Genomic DNA, 19,616 nt, shown 5'->3' on the forward strand with positions numbered 1-19,616 from the left:
ACGGCACCTAGTTGCTTCTCGTCATTCGTAGTATATTGGAAGATTCTCTACGGTAAAACCCACAGATCGGACGGTCCGATGGAAACTAGGAGAGGTACCGACCAGCCCGGAAAGCTACGGATGTGGTTTTCTTGACGGCCGATTGAGATTGATGTATATAACTATGGCGCTCTGCTCTTTGCCCTCATACTTCTGTAGTTCGTCCACTTGTTCTAGAAGAACTGGAGGTTCACCACTGCTCGTATCAATAGCACCAATCGCCAGGTTCCACCTCGATTGAGCGAGAGACAGCACCATGGACGCGCGCAAGAGCGACAGAGACACTCAGTCTGGCTTGGCCAACGTGCTGAGCGGCACGATGGCTGACATTTTCAGCCAGACTGGGCGTATTGGATCCGACATTCAGGTTATCAGGGAGGGCGCTGAGACGATGGCCGCTGGTGGTATTATCGACGATCGCCAGTATACTGTAAGTAACCACTCGCTACTTAGATGTGAGCAGCCGATAAACGGCCTTTCTTATCATATAGATCGAGCACATCATTCAGCTAGCGGCGTCTCTCCCTAACGGATCGAAGCTCCGGGATAAACTTACGGATCAATTTGTTACCACATTGTGGAACAACCTGGAGCATCCACCGCTATCTTACCTGGGTGACCAGTTCAAATACCGTAGTGCCGATGGTTCAAACAATGTACGTTCGCACCCTCCCGTCCACTGGGACAAGCTTCAGTTCTGACTGCACCTAGAACATAATGTATCCCCATCTTGGGGCTTCAGGAAGTCACTATGCGAGAAGCGTAGTCCCACAGCGGCCCAAGATGACCAATCTTCCTGATCCAGAACTTATTTTTGAGAGTATGTTGCATGAAATTTGTCAGTATAGAATGAATGGCACTTACTCTGAATAGCTTTGATGAAGCGTAACGGCCCCTCAAAGGACCACCCAACCAAGATATCGAGCATGTTGTTCCATTTCGCAACGATAATTATCCACGGTAGGTGTCTCTGCCTCACTCATTAGCTGTGAATTCAGTGTTAATTTCCATAGACATTTTTCGCACTGATGAATTGGACATCAGCCGCTTGAAGAACTCCTCGTATCTCGATCTTGGTCCGCTCTACGGACACGATGAGGAGCAGCAGAAAGGTGTCCGACAGTTCAAGGACGGCTTGCTCAAGAACGACGCATTTGCTGAAGAGCGAGTGCTGGGCCAACCCCCAGGAGTGTGCGCCTTGCTAGTCGCTTTCAATCGCTTCCACAACTACGTTGTTGGAGAGTTGGCGACCATCAACGAGCGGGGACGTTTCACCATGCCTGTGGAAGGTAGTCCAAACTATGAAAAAGCCTTGCTTAAGCGGGATAACGATTTGTTTCAAACCGGACGACTGTGAGTGTTCAGGATCCACTGTCCTTTCGTATCCATAGGCTCATCAAATGGTGGATAGGGTAACATGTGGTCTCTATATCAACGTGATTCTCAATGACTATCTGAGGGCAATTCTGAACTTGAACGACAACGACAAAGACTCAGACTGGAAGTTGGATCCACGTCTGGCCGTGGGCATTTTTGATGCAACCGGTGTGCCCAGGGGAGTCGGTAATCAAGTGAGCGCCGAGTTTAACGTCATCTACCGCTTCCACCCTGCAGTAAGTAATAACGACGAAGCTTGGGCCAATCAATTCTTCAAAGACGTATTTGGTAACGATAAGGATCCAGGTGAGTAATCTTGCAAAAGTTGCTCGTCCTCTCCTGCGAGCAATACTAACTATCGTGAAATTCGTAAAGCCAAAATCAGTGTGAATGAGTTCCGCCTAGGGATTTGGAATTGGATGAGAAAGCTAGACAAAGACCCTGCGAAGCGGGAGTTCGGAGGCCTGAAGCGTCAGTCCAATGGAATGTTTAAGGACAGCGATCTCGTGAAGCTTCTTCAAGAAAGCACAGAAGCCGTCGCTGGTAGGTTCGCAGCTCAACATCGAGGGGAACTGGAGCTGACATAAAACATCGAATAGGTTCTTTTGGTGGTCGCAATGTACCAGCCGTTATGAAGGTGGTCGAAATGCTTGGAATCGAACAGGGACGGCAATGGGGACTTGCGACCCTCAACGAATTCAGGGCATTTTTCAAGCTGAAGCGACACGAGAAATTCTGTGAGTAAACTCCGGTCAAGGGAAGCATAGACTTTCTGCTTAACCATTCAACCAGTGGACGTAAACTCGGATCCATCCATCGCCGAGACCTGTAAGTTTTCGCGTCCTACACAGCATACTTGAGTATTAATTGCAAGTTTAGTGGAATCATTGTACGGCCACCCAGATGACATCGAGTTATACACCGGAGTCCACGTCGAGGAAGCCAAGAAGCCTTTCATGCCTGGATCTGGCCTTTGCCCTGGCTTCACCGTTTCGACTGCGATTTTGTACGATGCAGTAGCATTGGTGAGGGGCGACCGATTTTATACGATCGACTATAGCCCGGAGAGCCTCACAAGTTTTGGGTAAGTGATGCCACATTCTCACCACGAAAGATGGGCTAATTCGTTCTGCAGCTTCAGTGTTGCCAACTCATCGTTTGATGTTGCCAAGGGCGGAGTCATGTATAAGCTTCTCATGCGCGCATTTCCGAGCTGGTACCGTCCGAATTCGGTGTATGCCCTCTTCCCGTTCACGACACCGGAGAAGAACCGTGAAGTTTTCACGAAACATGGTTCTGTGAATCAATATAGCTTTGACAGGCCCTCTCTGACTATGCCTCCGATACCCGTCTCCACGTGGAAAGGAGTGGTTGACGTTCTCAACGACCAAGCAAGGTTTAAGGTCCCTTGTGAGTTTGAACCGAGTTGGGCTTGCTTGACGGTAAAGCTGATTTTTGCGCAGGGGGACCACACACTTTCGAGATGACGAAACACGACTACATGCTTAGTGGTGACTCGAAAGCCAACGCCGAGCAGAGGGAGTTCGTGTCAAAATGCTTATTTGAACCCAAGAAAGGCTTGGAAGAAGTCCGGAAATTTTATGAGGCTGTTACTCTGAATTTCCTCCGTAAACACGGCCGAAAGGCAGGGAACACCTATCAGGTGGATGCTGTGCGCGAGTCAGTCCTCCTTTTACCCAGAGGCAATGATGCTTTACGCTAACATAGCTAGGATTGGAAACCTCGTTCATGCAAACTTCGCCGGGCATTTCTTTCAGATTCCGTTGCAAAGTGCTAGCGGTGGGCCAGACAGCTTCACAGAGCAAGAGCTCTATGATTCCTTGGCACACTTGTTCGCGTACGTTTTCCTGGATGTTGACCCGGCGAAGTCATTCGAGCGAAGCGTGGTTGGGGCTAGGGACTCGGCGCGGCTTGGAAAGGTGGTTTCGCAGGCTGTGGCCGCAGTTCAAGCTGGCGGCTTCTTTTTCTTCAAGCATTTAGAACACGCTAAACCCGAGATCCTTAGCGAGTATGGGGCCCGCTTGGTGGAGCGACTGTCCAGAGGGCGAAAGTCCGTCGATGAGGTGACATGGACAATCATCCCAACAGCAGCTGCATCAGTTGCAACGCAGGCGCAAGGAGTATGTTATAACCCTGATCCTTTTAAGGGTATAGGCTAACAAATACGTCCAGTGGGCCCAAATGTTTGACTTGTACATGTCTGACAAATACTACTCGCACTGGAAGACGATCGAAAAGCTCTCGCGCTCCGACGCGCCTGAGGATTTCGAAAAGCTGAAGAGATACGCTTTAGAAGGGTAACTCCATACTTCACAGCTCCCAATGCTCTTTGATACACAATGCCAACCAGCGCACTTTCTTATAGGCTCCGACTGGCGACCCCCGCCTATGGCGTTCTCCGGGTAGCCGCCACGAACGGAACAATCCAAGATGGAAGCCGCACTGTATCATATAAGCCAGGAGACGTGATATTCACGAATTTCATGACTGCCGGGGCCGATCCATCAAAATTCCCAGACCCCGAAGCCATCAAACTCGACCGCCCTGAAGAGGATTATATCCACCACGGGTGGGGCCCGCATGCCTGCCTTGGACGACCCTTCGTAACGACAGCGGCTGCCAGCATGTTAAGGGTATTTGGTAGGTTGGACAACGTGCGGAGGGCACCTGGACCACCTGGGGAGATGAAGAGTAAAGTGGAGGGAGGAGTATTCAAGGTCTTCTTGACCCCTGACGGCGGAGACTGGAACGCTTTCCCTTGCAGTAAGTTATTCTCATGGTTGAACCCAGCCATAATTGGAGTGGTTTTCTGACAAGATTATAGCCAAGAGAGTGCTGTTCGACGGATTCCGGGATGTGTAAGTGGCAGGACTCGTAGAAAAAGGCTTCCATGCCGAAGGGAGTTGGAACATGTCTTTTTCGTGCGCACTAAATTGACCATGAAAGTTTCTCGGGGGCGTATGGCTGAATTCGGTCATTCATAATGTATAATAACATAAAAGAAATGGGTTTAACAATTCAACATTGGCCGTCTTTTGTGGTTTAGGATTCCAACATAGATAAAATCCTTGGGTTGCAGGGAACCACCTCTGCCCAGGTGGGCGACGAATTTCCGCCTCGCTGGATGGCCAGGAGCAGAGTTCGAGCTAACGAACCGGCCGTGGAGCTCGCCCCTTCATTGGGGACGTTTGAAGGACCATAAAACCCTTGTCCCTGGCGATGGTGAGCAATCGAGATACTCGGTAATAAACAACCACTGCAAAACTCTGCATTCACGAGTGACCCCTGCATGGAAGCTAAAATCACTGATTCGGCCCAACCTTGTTTCTTTTCGGCATGGCTGGAAATCTTTATTACGCAACCGCATTTTATCTCAAGGGACCTTGGTTATGAATGCAACATCGAGACTGTTCCCTTTTTCCCTAGAGACAGTTTCTGCCATTAGGACGCGCCGATCCTATACTACGGCGGTATTGCATTCTCCCCGAGGGTGATGTTGTTTCCATGTCATCCGCTCAATTATCGCGCCAACAATGCGCTTAACATTCTATCCGAGCCTCGACATTAGCGTGTTCAGCCTATTTCGCGCCGCACAAGATGGCGGCTCCCTTGGCCATCCCTTCGGGGTCCGATTGGTAAGTTTCGGAATGTGCCGTGGGAGCAGAAACGTTAACGACTGACAATCGTCAAAGGATTGGGTATGACGGGAACTGGAGCCCGTGAGTGCTGAGACGAAACCAAACGCCGCGTTATTCGAACCTGACCGCGAAATAGTGTCGCAATCCGAGTCGGTTCCCCGTCGCAATGGATGAATGTGCTTCCAAATACGGGTAGTTCAGAGACATGGGTGATTGGACGCGGAGGATGTGACTCGAGTATGTCGAATCCCATGTTACCTTTATAGAAATAGTCCGGCGCTGGTTAAGCAACGCTTCCTCTCGACGGCACTAACCCGGTTGCAGCTATGAAATGTCGTACAGAACGCGGCGGCCTCTTTCTTTCGAACGAGTCGAGCACATGGAATGAAGTCGGTTTCTACGAGCTGGGCAATACCCTTCAACTGGGACACGCAGGCATTGGAGACTATGGGCTCGATATTATATCCATGGATAACCAGCTAGATCTAGAGGATCAAGTTGTTAGCATTCTTAACACAACCGAATGGTGGATTGGATCCCTGGGGTTGGGAACTAAGAAGACGACTTTTACCGGTAGTGAGAAGCTGTCGGTCCTTAGCACACTGGTAGAGAATCGAAGCCTGGTGCCGAGTCATAGCTACGGGTATACTGCGGGTGCATCTTATCGTTAGTTTTCTACCCAAGCTCTTGACTTACATTTGGCTAACCAATGGTGACAGGGCTCAAAGGTGTCCGGTCCTCTCTCACCTTTGGGGGCGTTGACAGAAATCGATTCGTTGAGAACAATGTTACTTTCACTCTATCTCCAGACGATCTCCCCGTTGTGACGGTCAAATCTATCAAAGTCTCAACAAACCTCAAACCTCTTGGATCGAACCTTGTCTTCCGTCCTCTGGACGCACTGGAGCGCTACACTATCGATTCTTCTACTCCTTTCTTTTGGTTTCCGGAATATGTCTGTACTGCGTTTGCTGAAGAGCTAGGCCTAGAATATAACGACACGCTCCAGCTTTATACGTATGGACCAAACTCCTCGAAGTACGACCATGTGACGAATTCCAACATATCATTCACATTTACGCTCTCCGATCTTCCAGGCTCTAGAGAGTCTGTTGATATCACCCTTCCCTTCTCTGCATTTGACCATGAGCTCTCTTACCCCTTTCCCAAACTGGATGCTAACGCCAGTTCACAAGCCCTTCGTTACTTTCCTATCCGAAAAACATCAGATACGAAAAGGTTCACTCTAGGAAGAGCATTCCTACAAGAAGTCTATCTAGCCGTTGACTTTGAACGACGAAACTTTTCGATATCTCAAGCCAAGTTTCCCTCTGATGGTGGTATCGACATGGACCTAGTCGCAATATCTCGCCCGCCAGATAGCTCATATAAAGGACCTTCCGGTTCACGGAGGCGTTTGTCGAAAGGCGCCGCAGCTGGTATCGGCGTAGGCGTCAGTATTGTCGTTATTGTCGCAGCATGTGTCGTGGCTACATCCTGCCTTCGCAGGAGAAAGCGTGAATTGCTATTGGAGCCCAATGAAAAAGAGCAGCAGCAAAAGCGGAGGCGGCGATATTGGAAGTTCTGGCGCTCGTCGGATTCACCTTCTCCATCTGAACTGCTTGGGGATGAGCATTTCGTCGCAGAAGCCCCGGCAGACTCCTCAGTGAGTCGATTCGAGCTTCCTGGCTCCTCTGTGCCGGCTGAGCTTGAAGCTTCCGAAGTGACGAACCCTCTCTACAGTGCCAACAGAAAGAGGCGGAATGGATCCGATGCTCCTCCCGCTTACGAACATAGAAATACTGAAGATTTCGCAGAAACAGTGACATCAAACAGGCGTTTATCGCCCGGCACGGGGCCTCCTGTATATGTGTTGTCCGACGTTCCACTGGATACCGTTGACTATGAAACATATCTAGTCAGCCCGCTGGCTATGTCCTCAACGTTTAACGGCAGCCATAGCACAACGGGCCCTTCTCCGTTGACACCTTCAGCAGATCGTTCGTTCAGCGGGTCTTTCCCTCAGGCTAGCTCTCAGTCGGTGTCGCCACCCGGAAATCCTCCTTCTAGCCGGATCAATATTTCGAACACAGGAACACACAGCCCGATATTCGAGAATGTTCAGGGGACGGATGGCTCGCTTCCACCGTCGACTGAAGCACCACGTGTAGTGAGAAGAAAATTCAGTTGGGAAGAATGATAATCCAATTAGTACTACTGTCACTATCTCTGTGGTTACGGTGTTCTTGGGCTGGCGTTCATGTCGGAAAGCGACACTATATTTTGAACAATGTAAGGTGGAGGTGTTAAAATGACATGGGCTTAATTTCCTTCCATGGTGCTTAGGGCTCGGCTTAGTTTTCCAAGCTTGATACGCCATCTATATACATGAGATTTTCGATACGATTTGTACAATAGGGATGAATGTTATATTACTATAAATGCCAGCTCATGCAGAGTCCACAGCAACAACCATAGAGATCCGCAGAAGGGATGCCGGCAAAACAATTTCCCCGACAAGGCCGTGCAAACAGGGCAAACAGATCGGGGCAGCGCTGGCCTTGGCGCATGTAAGCCGCGCGAGTCCGCGTTGGCGTGCCGATGCCGACCATCCCAGCGACACAAAGGTGTATTCCTCTGTCGGATCTCGCCTTCACCTCGAGAACGCTCGCTGATCGACTTTGAAACTACACATCCGGCTTACCTTCTGGGGGGTTTACTCGCAGACCAATCGCTGAGAGCAATGGCATCGTCCCTTGTCGTGACGTAGCGGTGCGGCCATTTCAACCTCTTCCTCTTCAGGATCGTTGACACTTCCTTTCTCTTTGATTTCTCTCTATTCTATGAGCTTACGGGCACTACGACCTGAAGCATCTAATATTCCGATCCTACCTTTCCCCTACTTATTTTTCTGGGCTTATGAGTGATCCCGCAATGGAGACGTTAACGGCAGCAGTTCCTTCGTCCCCCTCGTCGGGGAGCACCTTTCCAACATCAGTCTACGATCACACCAGCCTTTCGAACACGACGTCGTCTCCCCTAGCTCTTCTCCCTTCGATCCCAAAAGAATTCTTTATGCTTTCACTCCGCTTCATATACCGTGTTGAACTCTTCCTTTTCGTTACACTACCTGGTTCAGTGGTTCGAGCATTGGGACTGGACAGGCTGGTGGGTTCATTGATAGAAAGAGGCGCAGATCTAATTGGAGAATTGGGCGGCGTTATCGATGGTGGTGCTGTGGACGCTGTTGCTGGCGGAATGGAGATTGCCGGAACAGACGGGGTTGCGGGGGCGGCGGCAGCAGCGGAAGCTGCTAATGAGTCGGGGTTTTCCTTTGGGGAGATGCTATATAGCTTGAAGAGATTCAGTGGGTTTTTCAACTATATGACGAGCAAATGGTCGATTGGTTGTTTTGCTGTGGTAGGTAATATCCAGTGGGCCTGTCGCCGAAACAAAAATTTCACTAACCCGGTTGGTAGGCTCTCATATTGAATCGCGTCAGTATCTATGCTTCCACTCGCCGGCATCTATCTCTAAAGTGGAACCGAAGGCTTCTCTTACGGATAATCCCAATTATCTTGTTTGCTACTCAAATTGTTTCCTTATTGAGAGCATGCCGTTGCCAAACTTCGCCAGATTATGCCTTATTGCGTTATGGGAAATCCAAACCGGTGTCGACTTTTGACTACGCTGGCGAAGGAGGCTTCCTGTACAAGTTAAGCTCTTTTCTCTTACAATGGGAGGACGATAGGGCGTCATGCAGCGCAGTTTCTATGGCGCAACCAGCGGAACCAGGGGAAGCCATGTACGGCTCTTTCTCTCTTCTTTGGCCAGCTTTCTTGCGCTTGTGCCTGGGCCATTTCGTGGAAACCCTCTCATGTGCACTTCAAGGGAGGCCCGTGGCCACGGAGGCGGGGATGTCTGTATTTGAACATTCTCTTGCTTTTGCGGAGGCCGAAACCATGCTCACCCAATCCATTGGACTCGGATTGTTTGGCAATATCAAACCAGCTGGTTCCACCGAGGCTGAAAGCGCCATGGCTTCTGGTACAGCCAAAATCCTTACTCGAAACCAAGCCCTAGAAAGACTGAATGTCACACCAGAACTCTTGCTAATTACCCTCATTTCGACGTCGAATAGCTTGACATCGAATATCCTTGACGTTTTTGGGAAACAAAGCCGATATCGATTGATTAACACAACGATTTGGGGCCTTTGTTTTATGGCTGCTATCCTGTGGGGAGTTTTCAATTTGTCGATCTTAGGCCACGATGCTACAGTTCTCAGGTTCCCTACAGTTTGCATTGTGGGATTTGTGCCACACCTCCTCATTTTGGTTGGCATTTTAACTTGTGGCGTAATATACCTACTTGCCCTTCTCTTGACTGCTTTCTCTCTCCCTTCGGATCTACCTCGCCCAACCTTGTTTCGAGAAAGGCTAGCTCTTGCCCACGCAAATATGCAGGGTTCGTCACAGGTTCAAAACATAAGATTCAATCCCCACGATGACTTCTATACGACGCTGGTGAGGATAGGGTATTCGTCGCTGACCGCAGCAAGTGAGGCTGTTTTCCTGAACGAAGGAAAGGGTGTAGTCGCGAAAAGGATGACATGGTTAGAAGAAGACAGATTAGCGGAGATTTTGGCATCTCGATCTGGAAATAATCCACGATCAGGTATAACTTCAGTTAACCCGCGGTTCGAGGCTGATGACGGTCTTGATTTCAAAATCCCGGATGGGAATTCAGAATGGCAGACTGGATACTCTCAGGAGAAGAAGTTTGAGAAAAGGAGGCGCGGTGCTCGATCTGTGAAAAACGAGACCAGCCTTGGAAGCGTTGGCGCATTTCAGGGTCCTGCAAGATTTCATCACGGATTTACCTTTTTAAAAGGCATTTTCTTCCTCTTAGTTGGGTGGATTGCCTTCGGTTTGGTGCGGCTATTGGAGCGCGTCGGAATTGTAAATCGTCCACAATGGTTGATCAAGTTGGCCGGCACAGCACGCAAGGCCACGGGCACAAAGCGGACAATACATCAACGGTCGTTGGATTTCTGGATACTTACAGATGAAGGTGTGCTCCAACTTCCCGAAACCGATGATTTTGACGTGGAGCAAGAAATGCGAAAGAGGGAAATGATGCACCATGGGTCCTGGGGAGAACCTCAAGAAACGCAGTTTGAAAAGAAGCTTTACAACTGGTGGAAACTTGGTGGAGCATGGGGCGAAAAGGACGAAAGTGGTGACTATAACCCCCCATCAGATGATTGGGATGATAGCACGAGTGTTGTGTCGGTATCTACAGATGGTGAGTGGGAGTCGGATCTTTCACACGGCCGCAGGACCCCCACACAAGAGGATCCATATCCACCCAGCTTGCCCGAACCCAGGTCTACAACGCCAGATACCCTGATTGACACAGCTTCTCTGGCACGATTATTAAATCCGAAAGATCGTGAAAGCAGGTTGGAAGCTCGCATACTTTCCTCCCACCTGCTCGCCGGACAGGAGGGCAGGATCATGACGCGGAGTCAGTTTAAGAGGCAAACAGAGATGGAAAGAGCTCGAGTTCTAACTGCAAGCCGATCTCCCCACCCCTACTTTTCACGTGCATCAGAAGCATCAAACGGGGGAGGACGTCCTTCAGCTGAAGAAGAAGCTGAGATACTCGAGAAGCTCATCCTCTCGCGACGGCTAAGCGACCACGGGCAGTCATCGGCTAACAGTGACTCGGCTTGGGAGACTGGTGCAACAGGCTTGGGGCCTTCAGGCCCGCAATGTGTTGTTTGCCAGGCTGCCCCAAGATCGATTATCACTTGGCCTTGTCGCTGCCTTTGCATCTGCGAAGAATGCAGAGTCAGCCTTGCAATGAACAACTTTGGAAGTTGCGTCACCTGCCGACGGGACGTAGCCGGTTTTGTGAGATTATGGGTTCCATGAAGGAATACGTCATATATGCCGATTCCCTTGTTTTAAATCTTGCAACCCGCAGTGAAGATACGTTGCATTCGAGGCGTTACAGCTTTGTTTTAGCGTTTGCTCTTGTAAATATTGTACATTCTCACATTGCATGCAATCTTTCTTTCGTCTTAATCTGATTTAGGGCGCTCAGGTTTCCAAACTTGAAGCTTCTTCCTTGACCGGTTTTGTGTGATGGAGATCCTGGATTTCCCTAGTTCTATTAAGAGAGTATCAAACTTTTTTCTTTGGGATTCTGATTCTTTAGAGATATCAATTGCACAGTTCAGGTTTCTTGTGCAAAGTTCCCTGTATACTCTGTTTTTATATTTGCATGTGCGGTCCTAAAGCACTAGTTAGTGGAGAGAGTGTGGTGCCGGTCCAAACAAACATGTCAAACCATTGATAGGTAAGAAATATTGATAACTGTGCAAAGAATGTTTTATATAACTAGTTAGTCTCCAATATTGTTGCCTTTTTGGAGTCTCGATAACCATCCCTGGTGGAAAATCCAGTCGCTATACCTCTCCTTACGCCCAATCTTCATAAGTATCGGTATTAAAACGGGCGAGAACCATGGCCGGTTTGAAAGCCAAACGGATATCGTACGGACATTTCTGCCGCTGAACCAAGGGCCTTTTGATTCTCTAAAGCGCTCTCTTAGTCGGTTTCTGATTCTCCACCGTCCTATGCTCTAGACACTATTTTAGGAATGTTTCCAAATTGATTCTATTCTCAGGCAACGACCGTGACCTGGGTACTTCACTTTCCGGTTGTCGGGGGATTTTATGTATCATGTTCTTGGGCATATATTTCGCATATAACTGCACTGTCATGAAGACAATCTCGCTATTTGCTCCGTATCTTCCAAATGGCTGCATTGTCGTGTTGCAGCTTCGCAGACTTCGAGATACTTGAAACTTCCGTTTATCAACAATATCAACGGCATTGTATACACACTGATATCTCGCCGCATCCCGAACTTACGTTTGATAGCCATATATATTGAATTTTCCCACGGGGTATAGACTCCATAAGAGCTCGTGACACCGCCGTAATTTCGCGTCTTAATTCTGATGACGAAGGTACCTCGCCTTAGGGGTTTGACGTTTGATATTCTCTTACATGCAGTAGGATTATAGCATGTATAGTATATCAAATGCCGGATAATCTCATTGACAAGGTGAAAAGAAGGATAGAAGAGATATTACTCTCTGAAAGTTATGCTTGCCTTGCGCACTTGCTCTCTCAAAAGAATCCTGGAATGAGCTTTGCTATGCTTTGGAAAAATGAACGATGCCATGCATCTGAGGCGCTCGAAAGCGACAAGGAAAAATATCTTCAAGTGTCCACCCTAACAGCACAACTCGTGTTTATAGTTTTCGCTTATTTTTTACTGGCATTTCTTAGATATCCACTCAAGCCTGCCAGACAACGGTTCTTCACATACAGGATGTTGGACATGTTCTTGCAAATGATAGCCACTCAGAGGAAGCGAAAGTTAAGTTAAGTTGCACAAGGGATGGGAAGTGGGGATAGTCAAAGAGGATCGTATACCATGGAAATAACATTTTTAGAGAACAGGTCGGCTAAACGCTTCTCTTCGAACTTCTGCGGTTGTAAAATTAGAATCGTTGGGTCGCCCTATTTTGACGCCTGCACTAAGCCCATAATTGTTTGGGCTGGTATGAAGGGTTCTATTTGGATCAGAATTATTCGGAGAGCGGTGAAGTAGGCTGAATGGTCGGGCGGGGGAAATGAATTTTCGTTGGCCTTGATGAACTCTGCCTTCAGCAGAGTTCATAGAGCGGGAGGGAGGAGGGATCTGAGTTCGATGCGACTGTTGCACAACCGCTTGTGGATGGTTGGCTTAAGGAAAGTCAGCATGGACGGACCAACCAAACTAAGGGATGCAACGCTCACATTCGCGGAAGGATGGCAGTATTCCAGTTGGTGGCGGCATCATTGTCGAATTTATTTGACTATTCGAGCTTTCGCTTCTCTGCTGCCGGTGAAAATGCTCAATTGTATTGCTATTGAAAATTGTAGAAGAATCATTATTGCACTGAGCCAGCCGTTGGCTTGATGAGACGGGCATCAACGGCTCAAACCCATTAGACGTCTGGTTCCCAGACGTCCCAAGTGATTGCAGGGTATGCGCAACTGTGTCGGAAACCGCTGTTTGAAGCTGCGATCGCATGGTACGACTTTTCAAAATGTTATATAGATTTGTGATTTGAGCATGCCTTTTGCTCTTATCACGGTACAGTTCCACTAGCTCCTGATTTTTCTTTTGCAGTTGCTGTTGGCTTGATTTCAGGTCTATCGATTTGATGAGAACCATGTCTTCAATTTAGAACGTGAGATAAGCTACCTGCAATCCGCTGGTGGAGGCTCGTTATCTCGGAGTTGGCATCGTGGACAACCTTGTCCATCTGTCTATTCAACGCTGTATACTTATCCGTCAAGTTCTTCCCAAGGTATTCTTGAAAGAATCTGTTTGTTGTGAGCACGAGGCCGAAATAAGAGGGATTTAGTCCTAGCATACATTTCCTGTGCTGTCTGATAGGCCCAAAATGCTAGTGCTCTTCCGGCGCACTCCATGATAGTATTCGGATCCAGTCCACTGAGCACGCTGGTTTTATAATCATCGGTCGGGTTTAGAACCGTAGAAACAACGTCGTCAGGGTTGAGAAGGCTGGTTTGGCAAGCCGGGCATTGACGATCTGTGCCTGTCGACCTAGCCAGGTCGAGGCGGTCCGCGCATTTGAGGCAGAAAATATGTCTGGTTGCAGGCTACTGGTTAGAACAATCCGCTGTTTTGAGGGTAGAGGGTAAGAAAGCTAAACATACGAACAAGTTGTGACAATGGCTCTTTCAGTGAGACTGGAACGGCATTGTAGCGAGTTGCATCGCAGACAAATATCTAAAGCTTGGGCCATAATAGAAATGGGGCTTGTTGGTTCAAGGCTGGTAGCAAATGTCTGAATAGGTACCGGGGCAGCGAGAGCACAGAAGTGAAGGCGATTCCATGAATGATGCGCTGAGGTGACTCTGAGTGGGATGTCGGGATTACCTACCTACTTCCTAATATGGAAGAGCCGCACATTTCGTCTGAACTTGCGAGCCAAACCAACGTGCTATGCGAACAGGAGGCCGAACAAGCCATACGTGCCCCAAGTTCAGGTATAAAAGAACACTTCGAAGTCTAGTCTGGTTAGCTGGAAAGCAAACAGCACCGTTTATCCCACCATCCCAGGGGTACAAATCCACGAACGCCCGAATGAAGTCTAACAGGTGGATAGGAGAGCCCACACTTTCTGGGGCGTATGTGGTCTCCGTGATGAAGAACAACGTAATGACAGGTTTGGGCTAGGCTTTTGTAAAGCTGAATTAGAAAAAGAACGTATTCCCCTGGTTATCCCGTCTGACACCTCGCATTTTCTCTTCAAATTCTTTCCCAGGCTCGAATTCGCGCCAAAGGCTTGCCGGGAATATATGTTTATTCCTTTCAAACCATCTTCGGTCGACGACCTTCGTAAATGTGGGGTCCATGTCCGCTCCTTCAAGGGGTAGAGGCGATTCCTGATCGTCTTCAGCGGGTGCAGTGTTTGAATAGTCGAACAACAACCCCCCACTACTCGTGAAAGATGGCACTCGGTTCGCGATGAAATAGTAAAACTCGTAATGCTGCAGCCAGTTAGCTCGTTGAATTCAAAGCGAGGATGCACTTTATGATTTCAACATACGTGAGGTATGATAATATCTCCTCGTACCAACATCAGATCGTCCACACCGACTCTCGCCCATTCTCGGCGATTATCTCTTCGCCCTTTTCCTCCACCCCCAGCACCCCCAACGCCTAATTCTGCCCCAACTTTACGACATCGATCCAGGAACAGCCATACTGGATCACCTTTCTTTACTTTAACTTTCCCGGCAGGTATATTTGTTCCATCATAGAAAACAAATGGAATGAGTATCTCAGTAGCTTTCACTTTCTCTTGAATAACCAAAAACTCTTTTCTGAGCACATCCCGCATCTGAGCTTCGGCTTCAATCGAAGCCTTTGTCATGGCTTTGGGTGCCGGAATAGTTAGATTTGGATTTGGTGCCAGTTTTCGAATGCGCGGCTGAGGCGTTCCGTCGCTGGTGTTTTTGGATGGAGATCGGGTATCTCTGGAGACTGGAGATACCCTGGTCAGAAGTTCCGTTTCAGCGTCGTTCTCGTCATCGTCAAATGATAATTTGCTTTTAGCCTTCTTGTTCCTCTTCTTTCGTGGTGGCTGCGCCGAATCGCTTTGACCTGTCACACCACTGCACTTTGGCCATCAGTTACGATCTTTCTAAGATACGGCCTCCAAGAATAAACTTACCCATCTGTAACATCCCCAAATGATGGAGTGGCACTCCTTGAGTTTCCAACGCTCAGCCGGCCTAATGACTTGTCATGGGCTTCTCGTTCTTTCTGCTCAAGAATATCCGCTCGTCGTTTACGGAACTCTGATAAATTAACTAATCCGACTGTTTGGGACTTTAAGAGGTCCTCTGCGGACACCGTTTGGGTTGCGAATGACCGCGGAGTTGAAGTTCGGCTTTGGGATTCCGAGGGTGTAGCCATTATACTTCGATAGATAAGTTTGATGCTTCTTGGAGCTTGCACGTCTGCTTCGCGCTCTCGAAGCAGCATGTTGGCGGCGACCTGGAGCATCCATTCCAATCCCCAATATCACGTGATTAAGTATCTGCACCGAGATTATTCCCGCATTCATGAACTTTCGCGGTCACTCAATTAGGTTGAGTGTATTGAAGTCGGTGGCTATTTGTATCCATTGTTTTTATGTTTGCTGGACCCGTTGGCATCTCCGTTCATTTTGATTGTTAAACTGCTTGGGAATAAATAAAGTGTCAAATTCAGGCAAGGTCCAACGTTCAAAACCCAGGATTCGAAAAGCTTTCCTTACTTGCTACACTTTCCAATCGGCATCCAAATCGTTTGTATCAATGGCAACTATAGAAGAAGATGATGATGATCTTTACAACCCTGTGGACACTATTCCCGGCCACGAGAGAGCCTCAGACGCAGCTGGAGATGCCGGAATGGAGATTGAGAACCGGGAAGAGGAAATAGAAGAGGAGGAAGAAGATGAGGTGAGTAAGGAGTTTTGTGAGTCGAACCATATGCTAATCGTTTACAGGATGATTTCAATATCATCACAGAAGCTCCAGAGCCCGTAACTGCACCTCCAACGTGAGCCAACACTCACTCCACCAACTTGATATGACGGCTGACACGGAACAGGCAACCCCAACAACCCAGCGCATTTAAAAACGAAGTTCAGCGACCATCGCTCGGTGATTCCGGAAGCATACCGAAGACCACGACACCTTCTTTCCCTAAAGCTGAAATTTCCACGTCACAGCCCGCTGCGACTAAACCTCTTGCCCCTCAAAAGCCGGGATCGTCGTATCCAGCTCAGCACACCTCTTCAATTGATGTTTCTGCCAATCCTATCCATCCCGCTACCTCCAAACCTATTTTATCTACCGACCTAGATGACGATTTCCCCGGAGAAGACGATAAACCCTGGCGGCGACCCGGCTCCGATATAAGTGACTATTTCAACTATGGCTTTGATGAATTCACATGGGCAAGCTACTGCTTGAAGCAGCAGGATCTGCGGAAAGAAGTTGGCGACCAGAAAAAACAGCTCCAGGAAATGCAGGCGTTCCTTGGTCTAGCGCCAGGAGGGATGCCTGGGATGCCAGGTCCTCCACAACCGCCACCGGCAGGAGTCCCGGGTCCAGGAGGAGGTCCTCCACAGCGAGCAGGCCCGCAGAACGTAATGCCGGGTATGCCGCCTGGGATGCCAGAACTGTCGGCGGATATGATGCAAGGCATGCTCGCCGGCATGATGGCTCAAGGTTTAGATCCCTCATCAATGGACCCTATGACATTTATGCAACATGCACAAGCCATGCTGGGAGGCGGACAGCCAGGAACTGGGACTCCTCAAGCAGCGCAGCCGGGATATGGAGCGCAGCCACCTGGGCAAGGGTATGGCGGACAGCCTGGTGGTCAACAACAGATGGGCTATGGTGGCTACGACCAGCGTGGAGCGGCATTTGGTGGCGGAATGCGTGGAAAGGGCATTCGAAGATGGTAAAAGCTTTGTGCGGCTACACAGGGCTATGGTTTATGATCTAAGGGTGGAAATTACCTACATACGTACTTCGCTGAACCTGACTTCTTTTCCGTTTTCTGTGGCGTTTTCTATGGAATTCATGTACGAGAGATATTAAGGAGACATAAATATTCATAAGTAATCTTCACACAGACTGCCTACGTGCTCGGGTAAAGCAACCAGGTCTACATCTACCATAGATTCCTTACATCCGCTGAGCGTATTTACTGTCTTCTACGCGGAGCTGGAGTTTTCTTCTCGGCCTTAGGCTGTTGATGACTAAACAAGGAACCCGGGGAGAGCTGGCTAAACCGTGTTTGGCGTGGTCCGGACGGACGGGGCTTGGCAGTATTTCTGGAAATTTCTCAGCAGAAAAAGAGGAAGCTCTTCCTCCAGCTTCAGTCAACACTTGATTTCACGAATTCCCTTTCAATTGATCTCACCACAGCAATCTACCCTTGTCAGACAACCTGTTTGCCGTTTCTCTGTCAATTTTCAAATATTACAATGGTGAGTCGGTCCCATTGAGCTCGTTCTCTTCCAGTCAAAGAGCCCATTCTAACTCACGCCGTAATCATAATAGGCTCTTCGCAACATCAAGAACCTTATGCCTCTCTTGGACCGTGTCCTTGTCCAGAGGATAAAGGCTGAGACTAAGACCGCTTCCGGCATCTTCCTTCCCGAGAGCTCCGTCAAGGAACTCAACGAAGCCCGTGTTTTGGCCGTCGGTCCCGGTGCCATTGACAAGCAGGGAAATAGAATTACTATGAGCGTTGCTGCTGGCGACAAAGTTTTGATTCCCCAGGTATGTTATACCCGAGTTTGGTCTAGTCCGTGACCGTCCTATCCAGTATCGCACGATAGATCCGTCGGGAATGCTCGCATGGACTAATTGGTTTGCTTGTAGTACGGTGGAAGCCCCGTGAAGGTCGGCGACGAAGAGTTCACATTGTTCCGCGACCATGAGTAAGTCCTTCTGATTTGCTGGATGAGGATGATTTCTCAATGCTTACATTGCGACTAGACTTTTGGCCAAGATCAAAGAGTAAGCGTGTCGCAAGCTTTGAGCTCTACGTAACCCATGGCCTCCCAGGCCAAATTCCCGTTGGTTCCTCGTGTTATCTAGCGATTTCAACCTGTACATTATGTAATAATATTTTGAGCGGGGAAAACAAACGATCAAAGAGCGAAGGTATGGAATGAGATTCAGTCATAGAGCTCAGATGTGGAAATGTGGATGAGATCAAACAGCATTTAGGAGTACTGGAGGTTCATTCTGGGAATTGTCAAGTCAGGCGTTTCTCGCAGGAGGTTCGATGCCGAATTGAGATCCCGTTTTCAATCAGCCTTTTTCGAATCTCTTTCGTCAGATACAAAAAGATATTTGGTGTTTGGAAAAGCAATCTTAAGCACATCTCTCCTCTTTTAGCTGATCATCCTTTGTTTCGGGTTTCAAACCGCTACGTTAATTACCGAGTGCTTCTAATATATCCATATTTGGAGGCTCGACGAATATCTCAATGCAGGCAAAAGAAAAGGTGTGGACAAAGAAACACCCCGGCCATAACGATATTAACCCGACTGCCATGCAAAGCTTTGTGCTACGTAGCCACAACTTCATGTGAGAAACAGCTTTCAGTACTTGTAACATCTCAGTCAAAGCTTGAGTATGGTGGCCTGCGTCGAGAATGAATACATGCATCATGTGCGCCGTACGGAGTGTGGAGTATATCCATCCGCGATATGCATCTTTCCGCTCAGGTTACCATGCCCTTTTATTTATTTCCGGTCAATGCTCGCACACCACTAGGCAAGTCCCAGCTCATGAGTGATATGAGAAATAAGAAACTCCGAATTCGACAAGCGATCGGGATCAACGTTTGCCATTCTATCTTCAAGGTTGCGGCTCATCTACAGCACACTAAAATCTAGCAGGTCGGGACCAACACGGAACAGGATCCCAGGTGCTATCATTTGAGCATGGGTCTCTACCCAGTCGCGAGAATCGAAAAATAGAGGGATCCCGACTTGCTACGGAGGTTCTTGGTGTTAAGTATGTCCTCAAACAACCAACAACATGAGAGAAGCTTTCTTTGTGCGGCTTGACAGTTGTATCACCCCGATCGTGCTCCAGTCGCTGTCTTTGGCCTCCACATATGCATGCTTGCATGCTGTGTCGTCGAGCTCTCGAAAGAGTATTAATAGCTACCTTTAGGAATCGAGCTGAGAACGGCACAAGAATCACTCTGTACGCTTTGTCACTCTCAATCATTTCCATTGTCCGGTTTTACCGCTTATATCTTATAAACTTCTTCGACTGCCAGAGCCATTGCGTTCTCTGAGTTCCCACATTTACCCATTCCTAGGAAAGCAGCTACATTGCCTCTACCAAGCACCAC

At 48.6% G+C, this 19,616-nt stretch overlaps 8 protein-coding genes across 8 annotated transcripts; 5 read left to right on the forward strand and 3 right to left on the reverse strand.

Annotated features, from left to right (window-relative positions):
• Window positions 1–125: 125 nt before the first annotated feature.
• CIMG_09677 (fatty acid oxygenase) lies at window positions 126–4,482 on the forward strand. Its single transcript, XM_001240055.2, has 16 exons — window positions 126–469; window positions 531–695; window positions 751–859; window positions 913–999; window positions 1,053–1,392; window positions 1,451–1,722; window positions 1,792–1,959; window positions 2,016–2,153; window positions 2,209–2,244; window positions 2,296–2,500; window positions 2,552–2,826; window positions 2,880–3,096; window positions 3,149–3,557; window positions 3,610–3,734; window positions 3,803–4,200; window positions 4,262–4,482. The coding sequence occupies exons 1-16, from the start codon at window positions 296–298 to the stop codon at window positions 4,297–4,299; spliced, it is 3,156 nt and encodes a 1,051-aa protein (XP_001240056.2). The 5' UTR covers window positions 126–295; the 3' UTR covers window positions 4,300–4,482.
• A 651-nt stretch (window positions 4,483–5,133) lies between these two features.
• CIMG_09676 (uncharacterized protein) lies at window positions 5,134–7,538 on the forward strand. Its single transcript, XM_001240054.2, has 3 exons — window positions 5,134–5,312; window positions 5,400–5,741; window positions 5,795–7,538. The coding sequence occupies exons 1-3, from the start codon at window positions 5,246–5,248 to the stop codon at window positions 7,273–7,275; spliced, it is 1,890 nt and encodes a 629-aa protein (XP_001240055.2). The 5' UTR covers window positions 5,134–5,245; the 3' UTR covers window positions 7,276–7,538.
• A 171-nt stretch (window positions 7,539–7,709) lies between these two features.
• CIMG_09675 (ubiquitin-protein ligase) lies at window positions 7,710–11,014 on the forward strand (the record flags this gene model as incomplete). Its single annotated transcript, XM_001240053.2, has 2 exons — window positions 7,710–8,495; window positions 8,555–11,014. Exons 1-2 carry the CDS (start codon window positions 7,995–7,997, stop codon window positions 11,012–11,014), a joined length of 2,961 nt encoding a protein of 986 aa, XP_001240054.2. The 5' UTR covers window positions 7,710–7,994.
• Window positions 11,015–11,318: 304 nt separating this feature from the next.
• CIMG_09674 (uncharacterized protein) lies at window positions 11,319–12,032 on the reverse strand (the record flags this gene model as incomplete). The annotated part of the gene is made up of 4 exons (XM_001240052.2): window positions 11,319–11,376; window positions 11,567–11,679; window positions 11,794–11,861; window positions 12,020–12,032. The coding sequence occupies 4 exons, from the start codon at window positions 12,030–12,032 to the stop codon at window positions 11,319–11,321; spliced, it is 252 nt and encodes an 83-aa protein (XP_001240053.2).
• A 573-nt stretch (window positions 12,033–12,605) lies between these two features.
• On the reverse strand, window positions 12,606–13,974 carry CIMG_12402 (E3 ubiquitin-protein ligase CCNP1IP1; the record flags this gene model as incomplete). Its single annotated transcript, XM_012358761.1, has 5 exons — window positions 12,606–12,901; window positions 12,956–13,354; window positions 13,407–13,528; window positions 13,581–13,817; window positions 13,886–13,974. The coding sequence occupies 5 exons, from the start codon at window positions 13,972–13,974 to the stop codon at window positions 12,606–12,608; spliced, it is 1,143 nt and encodes a 380-aa protein (XP_012214184.1).
• A 451-nt stretch (window positions 13,975–14,425) lies between these two features.
• CIMG_12401 (XAP5 domain-containing protein) lies at window positions 14,426–15,722 on the reverse strand (the record flags this gene model as incomplete). The annotated part of the gene is made up of 3 exons (XM_012358760.1): window positions 14,426–14,722; window positions 14,782–15,349; window positions 15,409–15,722. The coding sequence occupies 3 exons, from the start codon at window positions 15,720–15,722 to the stop codon at window positions 14,426–14,428; spliced, it is 1,179 nt and encodes a 392-aa protein (XP_012214183.1).
• Window positions 15,723–15,837: 115 nt separating this feature from the next.
• On the forward strand, window positions 15,838–17,396 carry CIMG_09672 (pre-mRNA polyadenylation factor fip1). Its single transcript, XM_001240050.2, has 3 exons — window positions 15,838–16,183; window positions 16,231–16,283; window positions 16,335–17,396. Exons 1-3 carry the CDS (start codon window positions 16,037–16,039, stop codon window positions 17,197–17,199), a joined length of 1,065 nt encoding a protein of 354 aa, XP_001240051.1. The 5' UTR covers window positions 15,838–16,036; the 3' UTR covers window positions 17,200–17,396.
• Window positions 17,397–17,625: 229 nt separating this feature from the next.
• On the forward strand, window positions 17,626–18,763 carry CIMG_12400 (chaperonin GroS). Its single transcript, XM_012358759.1, has 4 exons — window positions 17,626–17,727; window positions 17,801–18,022; window positions 18,125–18,183; window positions 18,242–18,763. Exons 1-4 carry the CDS (start codon window positions 17,725–17,727, stop codon window positions 18,264–18,266), a joined length of 309 nt encoding a protein of 102 aa, XP_012214182.1. The 5' UTR covers window positions 17,626–17,724; the 3' UTR covers window positions 18,267–18,763.
• The last annotated feature ends 853 nt before the right edge of the window (window positions 18,764–19,616 follow it).

The sequence above is a fragment of the Coccidioides immitis genome (genome assembly GCF_000149335.2).
Source record: "Coccidioides immitis RS genomic scaffold supercont3.2, whole genome shotgun sequence".
In the NCBI taxonomy this organism is placed as follows: Eukaryota; Fungi; Ascomycota; class Eurotiomycetes; order Onygenales; family Onygenaceae; genus Coccidioides; species Coccidioides immitis.

Coding starts and splice junctions, on each gene's coding strand:
- CIMG_09677 (XM_001240055.2), top strand. CDS start 296: ATGGACGCGCGCAAGAGCGACAGAGACACTCAGTCTGGCTTGGCCAAC. Junction 860..912: donor TCCAGAACTTATTTTTGAGA/GTATGTTGCATG, acceptor TACTCTGAATAG/CTTTGATGAAGCGTAACGGC. Junction 1,000..1,052: donor CGCAACGATAATTATCCACG/GTAGGTGTCTCT, acceptor TAATTTCCATAG/ACATTTTTCGCACTGATGAA.
- CIMG_09676 (XM_001240054.2), top strand. CDS start 5,246: ATGAATGTGCTTCCAAATACGGGTAGTTCAGAGACATGGGTGATTGGA. Junction 5,313..5,399: donor ACGCGGAGGATGTGACTCGA/GTATGTCGAATC, acceptor ACCCGGTTGCAG/CTATGAAATGTCGTACAGAA. Junction 5,742..5,794: donor TACTGCGGGTGCATCTTATC/GTTAGTTTTCTA, acceptor CAATGGTGACAG/GGCTCAAAGGTGTCCGGTCC.
- CIMG_09672 (XM_001240050.2), top strand. CDS start 16,037: ATGGCAACTATAGAAGAAGATGATGATGATCTTTACAACCCTGTGGAC. Junction 16,184..16,230: donor AAGAGGAGGAAGAAGATGAG/GTGAGTAAGGAG, acceptor AATCGTTTACAG/GATGATTTCAATATCATCAC. Junction 16,284..16,334: donor CCCGTAACTGCACCTCCAAC/GTGAGCCAACAC, acceptor GACACGGAACAG/GCAACCCCAACAACCCAGCG.
- CIMG_12400 (XM_012358759.1), top strand. Junction 18,023..18,124: donor ACAAAGTTTTGATTCCCCAG/GTATGTTATACC, acceptor GTTTGCTTGTAG/TACGGTGGAAGCCCCGTGAA. Junction 18,184..18,241: donor ACATTGTTCCGCGACCATGA/GTAAGTCCTTCT, acceptor CATTGCGACTAG/ACTTTTGGCCAAGATCAAAG.